This window comes from Opisthorchis viverrini, assembly GCF_000715545.1.
Source record: "Opisthorchis viverrini unplaced genomic scaffold opera_v5_274, whole genome shotgun sequence".
In the NCBI taxonomy this organism is placed as follows: domain Eukaryota; kingdom Metazoa; phylum Platyhelminthes; class Trematoda; order Opisthorchiida; family Opisthorchiidae; genus Opisthorchis; species Opisthorchis viverrini.
In genome coordinates, this window is record NW_008751934.1 from 632,894 (window position 1) to 653,375 (window position 20,482).

At 40.3% G+C, this 20,482-nt stretch overlaps 1 protein-coding gene across 1 annotated transcript in view; it reads right to left on the minus strand.

The window, feature by feature from the left end:
• T265_14844 (hypothetical protein) overlaps positions 1-18,714 on the minus strand; it is a gene marked incomplete at both ends in the record, with an annotated part of 55,597 nt that extends 36,883 nt beyond the window's left edge. The window contains one exon of the mRNA XM_009175505.1: positions 18,574-18,714. Within this exon, the coding sequence (XP_009173769.1) occupies positions 18,574-18,712 (139 nt within the window). The remainder of the gene's footprint in view (positions 1-18,573) is intronic.
• Positions 18,715-20,482: the final 1,768 nt, after the last annotated feature.

Below are 20,482 nucleotides of genomic sequence, written 5' to 3' on the forward strand. Positions count from 1 at the left end.
CAGGCAAGAGTAATCAAAGTAATTGGAACTTTTTAGTCAGGATTGAACTGGTCTAGTGAATCCTCACTTACACAGGAAAACTAACCCAGCACTCTGTGTGTAATTTATTCATCTGTGCAGAAGGACATAGTTTAAAGTTTGTGCTCCAAAGTCAGAATGATTATCTAATTGGTTTGCGTGATATAAAGTAAAATCTGTTGATCATGAAAGCATCCGATAATATCTTAGCGTGACTTAAACTTGAACCAAACGAGTTTTAAAGCAAAAGGCCAGGGTAGAAAAGCTCTTTGGTCTTTCTACACGCATAGTTCGGTTTCAAAACCTGAACTCAAGAATTGTACTTCTGTGAATCGACCACGATATGTTTGCTCAAATATGGATTTATGCACAGATTTACTTCATGTTTATGTTACTTCGCGTTAATGAACCTTTCAAATCACCGTCTTTTTCTGCACGGAAACGCTACTACACAATGTTTATTCCTCACAAAACTTCTCTCTGGTTTCAAATTCCAAGAGCGCCCCGTATATTAGCAGTAGTATTTAGAGGTGTAGAAATCTCCCATCCGGCAAATTTCTCAGAAGATTTGATTTATTAGTTACGTTCACAAAATATGTACCTTGGGTCTTCAAGGCTACGTGGATTGCGAACATCCCTGAGGGTCGTTGGGTTCACTCAAGCTAGCGCTTAACGCATGTATTTTTTCATGGCATTTTGCTACAAGCAGTTATCCCTGTACACACGAATCACCAGAAAAAAAGCCCGAACAGTTCAGCCTATCTACAGATTCAAACAAATGAATTAGATTTGTGGGACGGCAGTGCCCTTCGGTAAAAACGTCACAGAAAACTGACAATCGTAGCAAGTTGCTGAACAACTTGACATTAGTGTACCGTTTACTGGAACCGCAGGTCGTCGCAGTCAGGACAAGATAATTTTTATTTAAATTGAAAGACGGCGATTTCGGCACTAGCAGTAATCGTATTATTATGAAAGAACAAGTTCCGTCATCGTCAGCCAGCGATCCAGAATTTGGTCCACTGGTTTGTTCGACGTTGTTCAATTTCCAGTAAGATTCGAAGGTTTGCTCGAAGGAGATTGGTAACACAATAAAACACTTGCAACTTTAGTCCGTTGGGTAATAAGCAGGAAGCATACGATCATTAGGAAATTTTTACGAAGTCAAATGCTTGTATTTCACATCAATGTACCAGTAGAATAACTACTTCGAAATTTAAAACGGCTGTGGAATGTTTGAAGTTTCGATCAAAAGACTATGTGATTACTACCTTGTGTAGCAAGCGCTTGCCTTTTTTCCACTTCATTACACTTTATATGTATCCGGAGACGGCGCAGTTATATTTGTCCGGCTCAGACTTGTTAGTGTTTCCGTCATGTGCCTGTAGCTGCAGATCAAGTTACAAAGAACATTTTAACCAAAGGATCGTGATTAGCCAGTTTACCGTCAATAAAAAAACAATATGAGCGGTTTATTTGTAAGAAACTGAGCTAACGCTGCTATTTATGTTGCACTGTGTTCGTGAGTAACCTGGAGTATTCCGCAGTGTCCTTCATTCTGACCACGTTCACTTGGTTCCCGTCACTAAATTTAACAGCAATGTAACTGGGAGTATGAAGCAGTTAATATGAAACTGTTTCGTCGTACATCCCTGGTATACTATTTTTTCAATAAAAAGGAGACAGTAAGAATAAGTCCGTTCTGCCGGTCTTACATCGTTTATCAGGGTATCTACTCTTGTGCGGCCTTTCACAAGAGCTAATGTGTACTTTTTTAAAGTTTGAATGAGTGGATTGCCGCTGAAGGTACCAGAAGGGTGATGAATAATGCAGCAAAGGACCGCCATAGTGGCTTGTTTAAGCACGTGGCAATTGCTATCTGGGTCACGCATTTGTTAGGATAAATTCATTCGATATGAATCGCTGGTCGATGGCACTCCAAAATTGCCAAAGGCTTTGAAAATCCCGGCTGCCATTTGCATGCAAACGATCGAAAAAATGCTTAATGGAAATAAATCGGTCGTGAGATGTGTAAGGATTTTCAGCAATTTTGAGTCACTTCTTTCATGAAAATGCTTTACATATTCCAAAGTCTCCTTGAGTCTTACCCCAAATACTAATGACTTGCAAGAAAAGAACAATATAAAGGATTACTAATTTGCAGTTATTCTACTGGGTGGAGTTGCGCACCATGATCTTAGTGGCAACAGTCTTTCCCATGTCACATGAATATATTCACTCAATTATTTGTGCGTTATCACTAGTTTCGCACCGTCCTAAGGTTCTTCAATTCCGTTTACACATACTGAGAGCAAACATGCACCCCTGAAAATAGACAACAATTACGTGTTTATTGCCAGAACGCTCAAGTCGCTTTTGAAGTATCCTAAGAAAATAAAGATGTCCATAAATCATTCAACGTTTAGGATGGGCAAGCGATAGCAAAAATCAGATAAGCTGTATTACATAGATTTTACTTCTTTGGTTGGATTCACTCTTCTGCGGCTTGTTGTCATAAAACGAGTTTGTTAATGGTTAAACAAAATTTATGAAGTCCATTCACTAGAGTAACTGGATTTGTACTTCGCTATATGTGTGCATAAAACCTTGGTAATTGCACTTGAAAAACATACTACTTTGTGCGTTAGAGATCTTCAGAATCAGGTTTCTCATGGCATTTAACGAGAGTACCTAATACTGCATTTGCGTTCAAATTATAGTGGTTTTGTATTCGCATAAACGAATAACTCTCCAGCTAGGTTATAGGTGCTACATTCTTAGACGTTGTTACGAAATCCACTGCACATTCGCATTATTGTGAAGGACTCAGCATGTACAGTCTTATCACACTGGCACAGCATGTGGTCATAGTATAAGTCCCACATCCATGGGGAGACGTTAATTTGCGCAAAAACACAAGCCTTATTTCGTCTGCTTGCTGCTGCGCTGCATTGCAGCTGCGACAAATAATTATGTCCAAAGTAACCAAGTTGGCTCATTTAACGTCTTATAGTATAATTTCGTTGGACAAAATGACCTAACAAAACACCATTGGCCCAAGATTTTAAGACACTAACGCGGCCACTCTGTGACTAACCATTTTGTGATCTTAAGCTACCAGGTCGTGTTCCTTGAGTATTCATCGCTATCATCATTAACTATTTCTTCAACACTGGTTCAAGCTGCCACAGTTTTTGTCGGGCATCTAATGAGATTGGGGTGGATAGCTACTCATTGAAAGCAGTACCTGATATTAGTGATGAGTAAATACAGTGGTGCTAGTTGGCTTTTTCTTAGAAAGTTCTAGGGGTGAATTTATACAATGAAGTTAACAGCATGGATGCATGAGTACCATTGAGCATGACCGCGTCATATCTCTGAGTATATCTAGTCGGTGACGTATCCCGTCTGGGAGTCCCCATCCATGAAAATGACAACGAACGGCATGGTTGAGTTTTCTGGAATGGTTTTCGCAACCCTCTACAAAGCAACGACTTGACCTCTCATGGCTCCTTCCTGCCCTTCGCGCGGATGAGCGGAAAGGGCTCTCCCAGGAATTCAGTCGACTGTTGTACACAGTATATGACCAAGCCAGCACAAACTATGGGACATGATAAGAATGTCGAATCTGGACGAGTTATGTTATTTCTTTCGAAAACCATTCAATCTAGTTCATTAATGTTGTTTACACGAGGCTCGGGAAATGTCTTTAGAATACCGATTGTCAAACGCTGAAAGTTTTCCAACGTTCTCACTTCGTCAAGTCAGGTCTCGGACTCATATAGCAATATAAAGAACACCTCAGTACTGTAACCTCGGTCTTTGCCAGACAGGCCGGTATCAGTTCTGCTCTACGAATGATACAGGCAGAAAGTAGTCGCTCTGTTCTTCCCAGTTCGATGGAAGATCGTCATTGACTAGATATCTGGGACTTATACAGGTAGACAAATTTGTCCGCTGTTCCATTAGGCCTATCCACAAGCTCGAAGTCTGAATATGAACTCATCCAATCTTGCAACAACACCCTAAGTTTCCAGGTGCAAAGAACGCGCCAAAGCGTAAAGGAGACTTATTTAGATTATTTGATGCCTTTCGCGTTAATTGTAGTTGTTCCAGAGTCTGTCGGGGGATGAAAATGTAGCTGGTGCATCCTCTTGCACGAGGAACCCAGTTTGGCTCTTCACAGATCTGCCTCTGCCTTCATTCGATCTTCAAAGGATAAGTCCACAGACACCAGGATAATGCCATGGTGGTCTTCACACTGTTTGCGTATCCCTTTTACAGATGGGAATGACTAACGATGTGACCCATGTGACCCTACACTCCCTGAGGCTCTAGCTAGTTTTGTGTGATGGGTAATAGCAGCGCGGGACAATGAAACATCAAACTTAATCGCTGGTCAGATGAAGTCAAGTATGAACTATGAGTTAGAAAACGCTGAAAAGTGCCCGAATCGGACGGTTTGTACCCATAAGTGTCCAGAGAAGTTACAAACCGTCTGTGTCTATTGCTCTCCCGATTTTTGGCATAGGTCGCTCGTATTTTATTTCTGCTTCTGTGGGTTAATTGAGGTATACATTCTCCTTGCCCATATCTAGCGACTTAAGAGGCTTTGTTACTAGAAGTCAGCCAAAATGCTTTTCAAAATGTTTCGCTCATCTTTATAGTCAACGTTTTTCGAGTGAACTGATGAGCCGATTTTTTCACTTATCGTTTCACTGAACGTTGCTCTTGAGGGCCATTCGATCATATCAGTTGATAGATGGTGCGGCTATTTTCGGTAACGAAAGCCTTCTCCATCTCATGGGCTTTGGACCACGAAAGCTATCGTTTTTCATTACGATCTCCACTGTTTGGCATTTGAGGGATTTGTGTGCGCCGTCGTACTTCTTGCCTGTTGGAATGTATTTCCTCGCATCATTCATGAATAGCGATCTTGACGTTACTCGGTGGTCATTAGATCTAATCAAGTAAGTCGGACGGAGAGAAATGAGCACTGTTGGTGTAGCTGCTTCTGCATACGTATGAACTGTGCCAGTTCGGTAGTTTTACTGTACTTCACTGTTTACCAAGATTGTTCACTGGTTAATTGCGTCATTGTGCTACCACCATTTCTGTGTAGCAACCAAACAGTGGCGGGTATTATGTAGGTCTTTGCCAACAAAGCTGTATTAGTTTGAAATCATTTAGCGATTTGAGTTAGCCTGGATGCAAGGGTTCCTAGACAAATACCTTGATAAATCAGTTCTCTCTACCAAGTGTCATATGTTTTGGATGATTTTTGATGTTACTCAAAGTGGTATGTGATTTTATCACAGCCATATTTTCCTTCGTGATACTCTCAAGTAAGTCGACATATTTTCGGCTCACATTGATATCTGTTTCATGGCTTCGCCAGGCCTGTCCACATTTCATGGCTAAATTTAAAAATCTTGGAATTTCAAGCACTGTTTTGTTAGCCACGATGCAAGTTATCTTTTCGTTGTCCATCGAACAACGAAAATTTATAACTTCTGCGCTGCTTCGGTTACCCTAAATTTGGGCAAACTGCCACACATAGTTTGGCGAGTACCAATAAACAATCATTTGTGATACTGCTAGAAACTCAGGTGTTTAGTTTTTGTAAGTCTTAATTCGATTTTAAGGCATACGAATGACTCATTGTCCTGCTAGACAAATTACCGTAACTGACAGTCCACCTCTACAAAATGACGGAATTCAGCATCTAGCTTCCATCAAAATTGTACTGGGTCTTCGCCTGATAATGAGCAGGTGTGTGAATTATAATCGAGCAAATTCGGCCTTGGGAACAGGAAATTTGGGCTACCCATCCTAGAGAAGTACTAATACTTTCACCCAAGTGTTTATGTTGGCCACATTGAATACAACGTCCATTCGCGCTCTCACCACTGGCTCACCGGGTTCTCTGTGCTGATAAGAACGCAGTTGCATTTGCAGATGTTGTTGTGTGACGAAGTCTATTCATATTCTGCCGTTTATAACTAGCAAAATCAGCCTAGAGTTACTTCACTGTTTTTAGATTTGGAAATGTCCAGCGGCATGACTTATTTGTGAATTGGTATTCAGCGGCTTGCACGCACTGGGCGATCGTAGTATTTGGTGGACCCAGATTTACATATCCATTCAACTGACTGTCACAAAAACATCAGTCAGATTAAAGGTCTGAAAAATTAGAATGCAAGATGGTTTCGCGATCAACACTTTACTTTAAGCATATTGTGAATTCGTATTTTTAAGTACATATTATGATTATATATCCTCTTAAGTGAGTTCCCAACATCAAAATTCCCACATAGTTCCTACCGGTGTTTTGTAAGTAGGTGCGAACACAAAAGTGCTTTAAAGATAACGCTTATAAAACTTTGGAAGGAGGTTACAACCAACAGTTAAATATTACAGCACCAGCGAGTTCCCTTTACAAAGCATATAACATCCAAAATTGTATTCAACGGCTTGGCTTTAGACATCATTGGGACACATGTCATCCCAGAATGCATCAAGTTTGTTGTTGGATTGCAATCCAACTGCCAATCTTGGCGAACGGGCCGAAGACCAAGCAGCGCACCCGAGCTACCTACATTCCATAACATTGCTAGATCCACTTTTTGATGTTAAACCCTCCGTTTTTCACAGTTACCCAATCCACGTGTGGCACATCCTACCAGAGACGAAGCCAAAGAACTACAAGAGTACTGCTTAAATCAGTTGGCGTAAATACACCAGAAAGCGTTAAATGGATGCGACAATCCATGAGGCCAAAACATGACACGGTATCATCCAGTGAAAGATCAGTCAAATTTTCTGGCTATTCGTCCAAAATATTAAGTCATTGACTGAAAATTATTTCAAAACTTTTTGTTTGCTGTCGAATTCCGGATCTTTTGCGGGAACAACACAAAAACATGTGCTCCGCAAGTAACCCTCCATCGCGATTTTAGCAATTTTAGATTCACCCTCCAAATGGACCTTCGGACGTCACCTTTACCCCAAGGAGCGATTTCCTCTATTTACCAGTTTCCTTGAAAACACTTATTCTGACGCGATACTGCGCCGCATATACATTTCAACTAGCTAGGGAAGCATTTTTGTGTCCGCCTGTTGTAAAGGTACGAACGTGGAAGCACTTGATAAACACGCCCGAAGATGAAGTGCAAACAGAACGACGTATTACGTATACGAGGGGCCTGTCACTTGACTTGGGAAACCCCATGGACAACGTTTTCTCGAAGAGTTGTAAAGAAGTCGTGGCCAAACTCTGGTTCTTCAAAAAATCAGCTATACGTATTTGCCAAACGTTCGCCACTGGAACTTAGCTGCAGTGCATATTTTGCACATGAAACGCCTACCCCTATAAAGATGACGTTGATTTACCCTCTTTGGTCACCTGTTATGGTGCTGAAATCAAAAGTATGGTTCATTAGTTGGCGCTTTTTTGCCCAAAGACACTGTAATCGTGTACGCCACACAAACTTTGTATTGCTAATAAACTTTGTTAGGGTAAGATCAGTTGTGACCGGCAACATGCTGATATGTGCAAATGATAAGTAGGACAGTTTTACTCGAGCTACATAAAAAAGCAAATAAATGTTTCATTGCAAGTACTTCTTTTTGTCATATGTTTATAAAATCACCTTGAAATAGACGGCCCCTCTACCCTGTGTGTTGTTTACCTATAGAGAATCAATTTATTTCCGCTGTTTTGTATATTCTTCCCTGGGGGATAGTACTTCGAATTGTTTACCTTAGGTGATTCATTTGCCAAGGGAGCAAAACAAATTGTCAGATGGATAAAAATGAGTTACGTGGTCCGTAAATATCCCACTTGCACCCTAACAAGCAGGTTGGCCTTATCAATTTTTTCATTATGAATACACCTCCAGTGCCTCATGCGTGAATACCATGATTCGAAAAATTAACAGAAATTTACAGCCTATTAATGACATGTAATTCATGGTGATCTAATCTCTCCCGCGTGAATTCCCTGTTATATACATTTAACTTGAAGTTTGCTGAACCAAGTCAATTAAAACTGTTTGTAGTGTGGATAAACGTGGGAATTTTCAATGAAAAACTCTTCCAGAAGTTCACCAGGACTAAAAAGCCGAGAGGTAATCAACAGCTGGCAGTGTGCCAAATCACCGATAGCTGCGATGAGTTTATTGTTTACTGATCAGGTGGATGTTCGCCGAGCAATAGCATTAAATTGCAAGCCGTACTACTGGATCTTCTAAAGTTATACGTCTTAGGGTTTCATCGGGGACCCGCACTATGCGCCAGAATTCACAAACCTAACTGATTAATTTTCGCAAGGGGGATTTTCGCACGAAGTGTATTGCGATGCTGCTGTTATGCGCAACCGCTGTCATGCGAAATGCGCTACATTGATGGATTATCCAATGCAAATGACGGCATCATTGATTTGTCCACTCGCTTCGGTCTGTAATGCAATGCAAACCAAACGAAATTTGTTCTTTTGCCGCAGGGATTGTTTTTATATCTGGCTTTGTAACCCGCTTCTTAGGTCTTAGGTCTTAGAGTTAGTACGGACTCGTTACACATATTTCTTCCTAGTTAGTTAGTTTTAAATACCGTATCATCCAATGAGTAGTTCCAAACGGAACAAAATAACAACGCTAACAGTGTGATTGACTACCATAATTAAAAGCGCTACTTTTGATCCATTAGTAGTCCAAGTGAAGGATCTGAGTTAACTGAGTTAAAAATTTCAACACCTGATCTTGGGATACCCTGTCTGAGCAGAACAATGTACTTTGAAAATAGTTCATTTCACTTCTGATTCCTAGTACTGGTTGATCTTTGGACCGCTTTATGACCAAGGATTAACTATTGGAAGGAAACTTTTAAAATTCATTATCTATTAAACAGAAGAATCGGTGTTGGCAGTAAGAAGCCGGATTCCTCTTCGTCTATGTACAAAACAGACCAAATTTTTCCTGATATTTTTGAGAAATTGTTAAAAAAATATAAAGCTTTCAAAATTTGGCTTTCGAACTGCATTTACTCATAGTGGGACGCGCCAAAAAAGGTTACTGTTGGTACTATTAGGATATTCGAGTTTAACACACAGATTTTATTCTTTAGGGGTGCTGTGTACCGTTCAAGTGCTCACCGCTAATCTCACTGTTGGTAATCCGCTTGTGTTTAAAAGGTCCGGTGTTGAAAGCACTTAGGAAAAAAAAACGGATTCGAAGCACTCCGCTCATTGTTTTCAAGGAGTGCATCCAAATAAGAAAATTGCGCAAAGTAAGAACCTAAACGTCACTCGGCCTAATTCAGGAGCTCATATATATTGGTCTATATGCACAGCCGCTATATTCCTACTGGTGTTGAACTTTGAATTCCATCAGTGTTTTGCTGAAGATTTCTCTAATCTATCAGAATAACCTATGCTGTCCTTGATTAGTCTCCGTTTCCATAGACAGGCACATTGCAACCTGATACAAATTCCCCCAACTATTTCAAGGTACACAGACTTAGGAATTTAGACGAGAGTTTGAACACTTTATGTATAAACATATAAGCTGTGAATCGTTCAACTGTATTGTCTTTGTTGATGACTTGTATAGTGTTGATGTGATCGTCTACTGTTACGAACTAAGAGGTTTCGACGATGTATGCGGACATGCACAACAACGTGAGGGCTCGTACAACCGACGTATGGCGCACTCCAGGTTTGCCTGTTAGAATAAACAGCCACCGGTGAGGCAAGCACTCATATCTTGTCGCCGTTATTCACGGAATTATCGGATAATTTTGAAGAGTACACCACTTGAGAAGTGTGAAAATTAGACTTGGTGGCCTCATTAATCTTTTGTAATGAGAGGTCGGGGGTAGGTTTTTTCCTGGACGTTGGGTTATGAAAAGGGCTGTTTCACTCTATGGCCGTTGTTTAGCTCGTCGGATTTCTGAGAATACCCACTATCTCGAATTTTGCTACGCAAGAAGTTTATTTCTTCTTGTAACTTACTGGTGGAACATACTATTTCTGTTTTTCCGCGCTAGATAACCGACTATGTTCTGTTTCCTTTTCAAACAAAGGGGAGAAAAAAATTGGTGTAGCGCTTGTGCAGTTTTTTATCATAGGCAATGAATGTTGCAATGATCCTACGTCAAGCTAATTGTAACCTTTTTAAAAGAAGGGCACCATTGAAGCTGAATCCTTCAAGACCAGAGTCTTTTCAGAATGCACCATCCGCATACTAGCAGCAATCGTTTAAATCAATGAAGAAATACTATAGTTAATGACAATCAAACGTGGATGGAAAAAACATCAGACTTTGAAGAACCAATCGGTGATTCACCATCGTCTTGTCCATGACGATTACCACGACAAGAAATTGAACGTCTGAAGTGCAGCTTAGCCAAAGGTATACTACGTTAGTTGTTTAAATTTGATGTAAGCACAGCTGATAGCATCAAAGCAGCTTTTAAAGTGGATCGTTCATCACGGCTTTTTAAAAATTGGGTCAATTTTTCGAAAAATCCTGTTGTATCCTGCAATTTCTAGCTGTGCCCTGATCCCCGACACAAAAATGGATTGTAAATCACTGTTTTCTACTTGGAACACTAATGGTTTCGGAGATGTGATTAACGACCTTTGGGTTATTGCCTCTAATGCGATAAATGTTTCTTGCTGTGACACGCAGCTAGTTGTCATCTACGTCGCAGATAAATAGGTGTCTGGATTTCAGCCTTGCACCTAACCAGTGATTCACTCACTGTGGGTGACAGTTACCTTTTCTCAGGACAACGCTAACCAGGTAGTGACATTTCGATAATTGCATGATGGGCGAAGAAATTTCCCTCTCTTTTATAAAGCAACATAGCACAAGGTGGACTCATGGTTTTCTACAATATACTTTCAGGTAAATAGTTTGTTATGATTTCACCAATTCTGAGTTATATGCCACCGGCTGAACACTTGAGCATTTACTCTACTCTACTTCTTACTTCTACTCTTTTTGTGGTGCTGATCTGACCCCAAAGTTAAGAAAAAAATTAATTTTGTTAATATAGTGTGACTTTTCGGGAAGACCACTGTATCCCTACAGAAAGATCCAGGGAATTACCGAATCATTTTTGCCGCACTTTTACTTTCGTGCGAATGTTCATGCAGAATATTGTTTCCTCCCGAGTAGTTTTCATCAGACTGCGTTACATTCATACAAGTCTTATGTATCTAATTCCACGCCACCGTCAGTGGCTGCAGAGTGCAACTAGTTCACGCATGGATCAAGTGACTTATCAGCATGTGCACACGCTTTGTATAGACAGCCAAAACAGTCATCTAAGCTAGCTGCATAACCTGTGTCTTCAAATAAGCTAAGAACAAACTGACAATTAATGACTTAGAGACGTTATTTACAGGAGAAACCAAATGACGCGTAGTCTGTCCAAAAGCCAAGATATCCTTTCCCAGAGTAACGGTGAAAAATATCCGTGCACGAGTGTCTTGCATGCTAAGAGGAAATAGCAGCTCTTTGAAATAGAAAGTAATAACTAAGGTTAGTATGTATAATTCAACTAGTAACGGAACAGATGACCGTCAGTAATTCTCACAAAGGGATGGTTTTGCTGAGCCTTTGAGATCTGAATATCAGTGTCATGTGCAAAGAATTTCAGCTATTGAGTGTGAGTAAAACATAAGGTCAACCAAGGTGTAAACCAAATTCATTTGCAAATGAGTGTATTTCTCAAAACGGTCCCAACTCGGGTTCAACTAGAAGATAAGGTTTATGGAAACTCGCGGACTGCGCCTACCTGATAAGCCCTAAGAAGGGCGAAACAGTCGTGGGCTGTCGAAGAGTTTTCAGCAACCTTGTGAGTAGTTTCCTTCATGAAGAGTTCAACCTATTCATAGTGCTTATTTGGTAAGCTTTAAGGAGGCTTAGTCAAAGTACGTATTTCCATGGAAAACTATCAAAGATAACATCGAAGATGGGACGGGTTTGATCACCAGATAACATTCCACAAACCAACTGGGGATGCTGCCTTCGCCGTGCTGCCTGGCATTTCCCCTTGAACTGTGCTCACATTTAAAGCTTCTAAGTTGCCAATCTCCATTTTTTCTGCTTTGCGCTTTTGTTTTGATTGCGTGCAACAGAGATCATCTTGGCAGATGAGTAAAACAATTTACCCGCACTTCATTTAAAATATACTGGACAAATCTGGACGAAAACGCCACCACAACCACATTAAATTTCGGGAGGCCAATTTTTTAATTCTAGGAAAAGCTATTCCTAACAACAAAAACAAGCTCGCCAGTAGTTCAACAGTGTCTAAATATTTGGAGACAGTAAGCCTCCGCATGAAGATTATCTAGTTTCTGATGTTGACCAGAAGGAACAATACCGTTTATTTATTAGGAAAACGATTTGAGGTTAAATGGCTTCAAAATTTGCATGAAAACAAAAATATCCATAACTGCCACCGTTAGATTTACACAGAAACGATTTGCTCTTTCTACTTGTATACCATGCAAGTTTCCGAAGCACAAAACAATGAATAAAACGTAAATGTTACGATAGTGGGCAAATTAAGCTTTACAATTTTGGTTCAACGTAAGCCACATATTTATGGTTCCGGAAAATTATTGCATACATATTCACTGATTCAGTTTTGATTTTTTGAATCCCTCTACTGATAGGTACAGCGCCATTTGTACTGAGTTTTAAGAGACTTGTCTATTAAAATGGTAACTATAATCAAATTTCCTTTGAAATAACCTTTTCACACATCATACTTTTGATTCGTACACATTAGTGATCTTTCATAGATGTGATTTATTTAGCGAAGTACACTCATTTGCAAAAAAATTGGTTCTGTGGGTGACGCACATGGAACCCGGTTAAGGTGATTCTAAGCAACTGAATGTTCTGCACTAGGCCACCCCATGTTTCAGTCTCCACGATATTCGAGATATCGCGATTCATATGTATTCGTAATGCACTGCTCATAAGGTTGCTGAAAATTCTTCGACAGCCCACGACCGGTTTCGTGTTTCTTGGGACTCATGAGGTAGGCGCAATCCCCGGGTTTTAGTTTTAGTAAAATGATTGTAGTTTTGGTAGTGTTGTTTTGAACAGTTTAGTAGCTCTCCCATTCAGCCCAACTATATCTTTTATTCAATGGTAGTTTTATCCGCTTTGCTCGTTTACTGATCGCCAAATCAAACATTTGTAGTGGCCTTTTTGTGTACATTTTGCCTTTATTGTGCGCCAGTATTTAGAGAAATCAACGAAGAATTGTACTAGTTTGATTCTTTTTTCACGTAATAATTAGGTCTGCTGATTGATTACCAGACCAAAAGTAGGCCTTTCGGTTGTGATACACAATGATATCAATGGAACCCAAGTCAAAATCAGATATTCTCGCATGCGAGCCACATACGTCTCGTGTTAAGCAGCTTTAGTCTTCATACTTTTGGAATATTTTGTCTATCCTTTCCCCAGAATTTATTTCCTAAAGCTCTTACGGGCAAAAGTGACCTAAATAATTGATCACACTTGGGAATCAGGCTAAATCTGTCAAACGGCTGGAACTGCTGTGGACCGGCTATCCAGTCAGCACTTGATGAAGATCAGGATATACAAAAAGCACTTTGACAACTTCGTGTGACCAGGTGATTAGTTTAGTTTAGAGACTGCTGAAAACCAACTACAAGCATTGTAGATAATATCTCGTTGACACTAAGCCTTGTTCAAATACGCTGTCGCATAGAGTCATGTATAGCTTGCGTGATGAATCAGGAATCTTATAGAGTGCCTTTGGATGATAAAAGCAAATGGCTAAACGAATAACAATAAAAAGGTTGTTCTCGAGACTCTAGAATTTTCACTAAGCATTTATCGCCCACCAGGCAAAACTCCGCACTCTTTGATGCTATGAGCTAACCCGCAGAAACAATGGAAAAATAGCATTCGAGCATTAGCGAAGTGTACTCATTTGCATACAGATTTGGTTTTGACGGGAGACTCACCTTGAACCCAGCTAAATCCACCTTTTATGGTCTATTTAAGCAACTAAGTTGCTGCACCAGACCATCTCATGTTTCAGCTGGCAAGACACTTGAAACACGGCAAAACATATATAAATGTAATACACCAATCATACGGCTGCTCAAAACTCTTTGGCAGCATTACGTGTATGGGGATGGTAGAGCTTACAAAACAGCCCTACTGGTACTTTGTCAAGTAGTACCCATTGAGACAGAATTGCTTTATTACTGCTCTACTATTACTTTATTATTAAACTTTATCTTTATTATTATTATTAAAACCTGTTAATAATTCTCCTGTGACGAATTATTCCTTAGATTCCTGTCCCCGTCCCGCAATGCGGTCGAAACCGGACCTCAACACTCGAAGGATTCTGCCCATGTGAAGCTTTTTCAAAAACCTTCACGGCCGCTAAACTCATTAGCATAGCGTAAATATTCAAAACTGGTTACCAAAATGAATCTGACCTTAAAATTTTAAGTTGACTGCAAAACAGTGTAATAAGGACGCGTTTTCTGATTTAATGAGGATGTAGCACCACGTGGTGACTCCTAGTTCTGAGCCGTGAAGCTTGAACGTCATCCCAACAAATGCAAACAATCAGTACACACAGAATCCTAATTTTCGCTGCTAGAGTTATTCTTCTATGAATTTTCCCAAGGTTTAAAAAGCTTCCGCAGCCAGTTTTACAAAGCTGTAGTCAAATTCTATGCCACATATCATACATGATCTGCCGACTTAATGAAAGAAGCAATATAAGGTTGTATTATGCTTCTAGGATCAAGAGGCTACGAAGAGTCCTACCACTTGTCATTGAAAGAATACCAGTCAACAGCTTTTATATCTATTAGTGTCTAAAACCTTTTCCGACATTGTTATTGAATCCTCATTAATGGATAATGCTGGTAGTGCTAAATGAACGCATCCCCCTCAGCAGCCAACCACAATGTGCAGTGATCACTTCTGTGCGCTCAAGAGTAATCGGCTATTTTGACCAGCACAGAGTTTTCAACATCCTAGCAGCCCTAGGAGGTTTTCTTCGACACTAAGGTAAATGCAGGTATATTGTGTTTGTGCGTTGCAGCGACTATTCTCAAACACAGAAGAATGATGACTTATGAAGGTTCGGGTGCATCAAATTTACCGGTTGTGAAAGTTTCTGCAAATCCGCATGTTGGCCGCTTACATGATTATCAACAACAAACAACTGAAGACTCTTTGCACTTTAGCGATAACTGGACCCCAGTTATCACATACCATTTACTGGTGTCCCAGCAACTAAAATTGAGAAAGCGTTGAAAGGGGCACATAAAATGGCCGTAGTGTGTGTCTTCATTCATTGACTTTGTGTGTTATAAATTTCCACGGAGAACAGTGCCCAACCGCATATCCAAAAAATGGAAGGCTAGACATTTACCTACATCACTATAAATCTTGAGTTTAGTTCTCATCGTGTCCTTTGACAAATGTAGACAAATGTTCCGGATTATCTTAAAATCTATAGTTATTGAAGGCATCCCGAAGAAAACACTTGGAGACATATGTGTATAACGAAAGAGAAAGAAAGTTTCTTTGAAGTTGGTTCATTTGGAGAGCAGTGTTGCTTCCTTAGTTTGTATAAATTACACGAGTTTTCGAGTGATCTTACATTACAAACAAGAGCAAAATAAGTGTGCAATTTACGAAAATTCTTAGTTTGTATAAATTACACGAGTTTTCGAGTGATCTTACATTACAAACAAGAGCAAAATAAGTGTGCAATTTTACGAAAATTTCAGACACCACTATTAAACACCGCTGTTAGCCGATCGTTATATAATTTGCTCAACATTTCTATCAGGGTTCAGTGCAATAACTTAACGAATACTGGTCTAATGTGACAAGGTTGTTTTTACGGTTCCCTTAATTTGTCATGCATATTGTATACACAGTGGTGCGAATTGTGTATCTCGTGCCCAATAACGACCACTTGATTTTTTGACAGAAATATTTCGGTTTGAACAACTTCAGATATTATTTGACTTGATTTATTATGCATTTAGTTCATATATTTCTAAATCAAAATAGAAACACCTAAGGCTTGACTTGACAAATGCTGAAAAGTTCAATATAGCTTTCTATAACTCAGTCATGATAAAATGAGCAAAAGGATTGTTTTAATTTTAGAAAGACGTACATGGAACGAAAGGACAACTGCTGATCCTCGCCATGTTTCCACCGAGTTGCAAAATGAGCGATATCAACTTACTCCACCGCCTTCTACCTTGCGCATTTTGTGTTGCTTGTTCAATGCTTAAGAGAAATACCGAACCTAATTCTATTCAGGATAATATGATTAAACTGAGAGTAAGGTGAGAATATTTCACCCAAAACGACTCAAACGTTTGCTTATGTTTATGAATCCTTGGGAGCTCTAAGTTTTGCAGATAAGCTATCTCTTGTAAGTGATGGAAATATTTGCCTGAAAAGTCAAAACGCACCGTTTGGTTGCTATGCACTGGTTGGAATTAACAGAAATGGCCGTGATGAAAATCTATTGATAAAATCAAACTCCTTTCACTTGAATGAGGGCTGGGCACTCCACAACTCGGCAACAAATGGCCAATTTGCAGCAAAGTTGAGTAACGGGATAGAGCAGCATATCCTTTGTTCATGCAGATTACGACACGATACCATTTTGAAGGGCTCGCCACTGTAGGTCTCGTCGGTTCTGTGGAAAGAAGATCCAGATTTTGCAGCCTGGTGTTCTTCCCATGACTTAATTGAATCAGTTGCTGGACGTCGCTCTAGGCGTCAGACAAGCTAGCTCAGGTTAGTCTGTTTAAACGTGCAATTCGATTCAGTGTGCGTTTATTGTCCGACGCAATTCATTTCTTTCTCCCCATGTTGTGAGCAACCAGAGTATTTAGACCAGAGCGTGAGCAGCGGTTTTCAAGAAGGGCTCGAATACACACTTTAAGAATCCCAATTACTTATAACTATCCTCAAAACCTTAGTAGCATCAATGTACAGGTGTTTCATCATTTTTGATCATTATAAGTGCACATCTCACAAAGCAAGGGAAACCTTCAGAAACTGCGACTTCCGGCTCAGCCTGCGAAATGTAAACTGTTTGAGCACAAACGTATGCGACTGGCCCACATTTATTGACTTTCCACCACACCTCTCACCAGTCAGCAACCTTCCTTATTAATTTTGGGTTCTCGTTCTTTCTAGAATTATTAACCCCACAACTGTAGTAAGCATGTTAGCCAATCAATTTGGGGTTAGTGACAAAGTTCTTGTGGCAAATCTCTGAACGAATGATTGTATTGTATTGTATTGTATTGTATTGCATTTTCAAAAGATATGCTCTCAGTGCTAATTTTCGAAAAGAGGTTCCCACAGTCTACTTCTCCTAAACAACTTTATTTGATAAGAGGAAACATAAGGCATCCTCGGATGCCATATCACTGTCATACCACTAAAACCCCATCCCTGACGAGAAAAGAACATCCAACTAGCTGGTGCGGACGAGTAGCTTGTTGTAACAATGGATGTTGTGACCAGAATACAGCTGTACCACATTTCAAGTTCCGTGGCTCAGTATGCTGTGAGATTTTTAGTAACACCGCACGACTTAAAAAGTGGAACTCGGATAACCCTCTAAGTAAAACAGCTATGCGTGGGAACTCAACCAGTTAGAAATTTTTAAAGATATAAATAATGTCAACAAAAGCCTTCGCTTTTCAGAGAAAAGCTGGGCAATTCTGCAGTGAAGCTGAAGTCGGTGGGTGTGCTGGCTTCATTATTAAATGTGATTTGATAACCTTCTTATATCATGAACTCCCAGCCAAAAGACGCTTTCTGAATTTCAAATTTAAAAAAAAAATCCGATTTCGTTTTTAGAGTAAAAATGAATGAGAGGAATAGCAGGAGGTAACGGGTTTGTTTGCTTGGCAATGCAATTTTTCCACAGATCTATTCGGTGTTTTGTGGCTTGTTTTACTTCATGTTATTTTAAAAACCGTCAATTTTTAATACGAAACGCATGGTAAAGTTTTGACCCTTCCTCTTTAAGTGATTGCGTTCATCCAAGGCAGTCAAATGAGCTCATTGCTTCGCGGTCGTGGCTGTGTGGAAGCATTTTTCCGCACATTGTAACAGTACCAAGAATAAATGTTCAGGAGTCGTTCTGGAATAACTGGTATCCGACATTCAAGACCGGATCAGGTTTCTCAAATGTGTGCAAAAACTTTGAAATATGTGCTTCAACACTTCAGTCTAAATTATTCGTGTAGATTATTCTTCGAGGCCTTAAGCTGCTGGTTACCGTCTCTTAACCGAATAACTAGGAAACCGATTGAAATCTTGACTGTGGACCTTCCTGGAACACACTGAACAACAGGAATTAGGCTGTAATACGGATGATGTGGGTTGTATATCGGGGGTGTAAACCTTGCTGATAGAGCTTTCATGTACCACGTCACGACAAATAAACTAATAATTGTTAATTCTACCTGAAACCAATACTCACCGGCAAAACCTTGAAGTGAACCTGTGACACTGAGCATACTTCTTCCACAAATCTCCCTTTTGCACAGACTTAGTAGTACAAAAAATTCCGAAAATGATAAGGCTATACAGCTGAACAGACACAGTCCGGCCGCTGCCCACACAACACCGTTCCCTTTTGCTGGTCTGTTTCCAAATCCCCACATGGCGAGATGACAGCGCGCATTGGAATCACTAATCATTTGAATAAAAGATGACCATAAATCGGTCTGTGGACTGCACGCATTTTGGCATCTCATCCAAGGCCCAATCGATGGCGGAAGGACAGAAGTCTGTGAGTTTTCTTGGGCAGTCAAATGGAATGCTGGTGATTTCGTTGTAGTGGGACAATCTGACAAAAGTCTCGATTCAGCACTGTCCGTACGGACTAGCCATGGAGAACTGATCAAGCTTATCCAGATTGTACTTAAAGAGAAAATCGATAAGCTGATCCAGATTAGGGTAATCCAACTGAGTACAATTCGTGGCATGCGTTTGTATCGTATCACTCACAGCCAATTCCAAAGAGCACAGTTCCTCAGTGCACTTTGTGAACCAGAGATAAAGTGCGCATCACTTTTCGCACACGACATAATTGTTCCCTTACTGTTGTCACAGTTCGTGTCTTCAAACCGGAGCTAGCTAGGACAAACAACCCAACAACTCGGTGTGCCATTTTTCTACTGGACCAATAACGGGCAAGACTACTTCCGGGTTCTTTTGTGTTAGATAGTCACGCCGTAGCAAAGCTATCACAGACTGTTCAGGCTCTGGCCAGAGTGGCACACGGTGTGCTAGTTGTGATACCATATATGAGGACAAACGAGTGTGGGCAAGGTACACATGCACACATACGTGCAAGAATAAAGCTCATTTCGACAGCCCATAACACAAACAGAAGGACAGCACCCGAAGCTGAACACGAGATCTTTAAACGTCATCCACGCTGGATTAGCAGCAATTTATGAATGAGTCATCGCGTTTGCGGAATTTCAAAGCTACTTCTCGACTGGCACTCATGTTTTTTCTCGTGTATACTTGTCTCACTTGGGAAAAAAACAGGACTTACCACCCGCCGTTTCAGAACTTTAAAGCCACTGAAACACCAAAAACTTTTATTCCTTGTCTGTCTGATAAGCGCCAACCACCGGTACCATGCAGATGTGTGATTTGGCTTCCAAAAAACCCTGTAACAATAGGCTGATCAGACGTTTGCATGCTTATCTAGTGTGGGTGCCGTGAAGTTTCCTATCTTCAAATTGGTTCGCTACTATACAGGAAGCCAAGTTTTACAGAATCCTCACACAGAGTTCGACATAAATGAAGAAAAATAGAGGATTAATTTTCCTCAATTGGAAATCTTGTAGATTCATACCTGATGGATCAATAAGCTGCATGCATTACAAGTCCACCCCACAAGCGCCAAATATTCAGTGTCGGGTGAATGTAGGATAATTTCAGCCACTATTCGCTCCAAAGCCACTCAGTGTTGCCCAAAAGAATGTTGTCATTTAGCAGTGCGACAGGACTGTTGTTATTACAGGTTATACATGGAAAACCCTTAATTCGTTTGCTGAGCCGTGCAATTCGTGCTAAGACGTCTCATTACCGGGAGATACAGCACTACTGTTTCTTTGAAGGCCGTCTCCATGACCCGTAAGAATTATTCACATCAATGTCCACACTAAAAATTCAACCTCGTCTATTGGAGGGCTTTTCTATTTGTTATGAAAAACGTTTGGGTATAACGACCTTTTGAGGTGTCTTTCGGCGAAATCTTTTAGTGCAGTGTTTTTCACACTTTTTGGCATCCAGTCAATTGCACTTTCCTGAGTGCCATTTGTTCTCACCCTAAAGTTCACGAAAGTTGAAAATTTATACACAATTCGTCA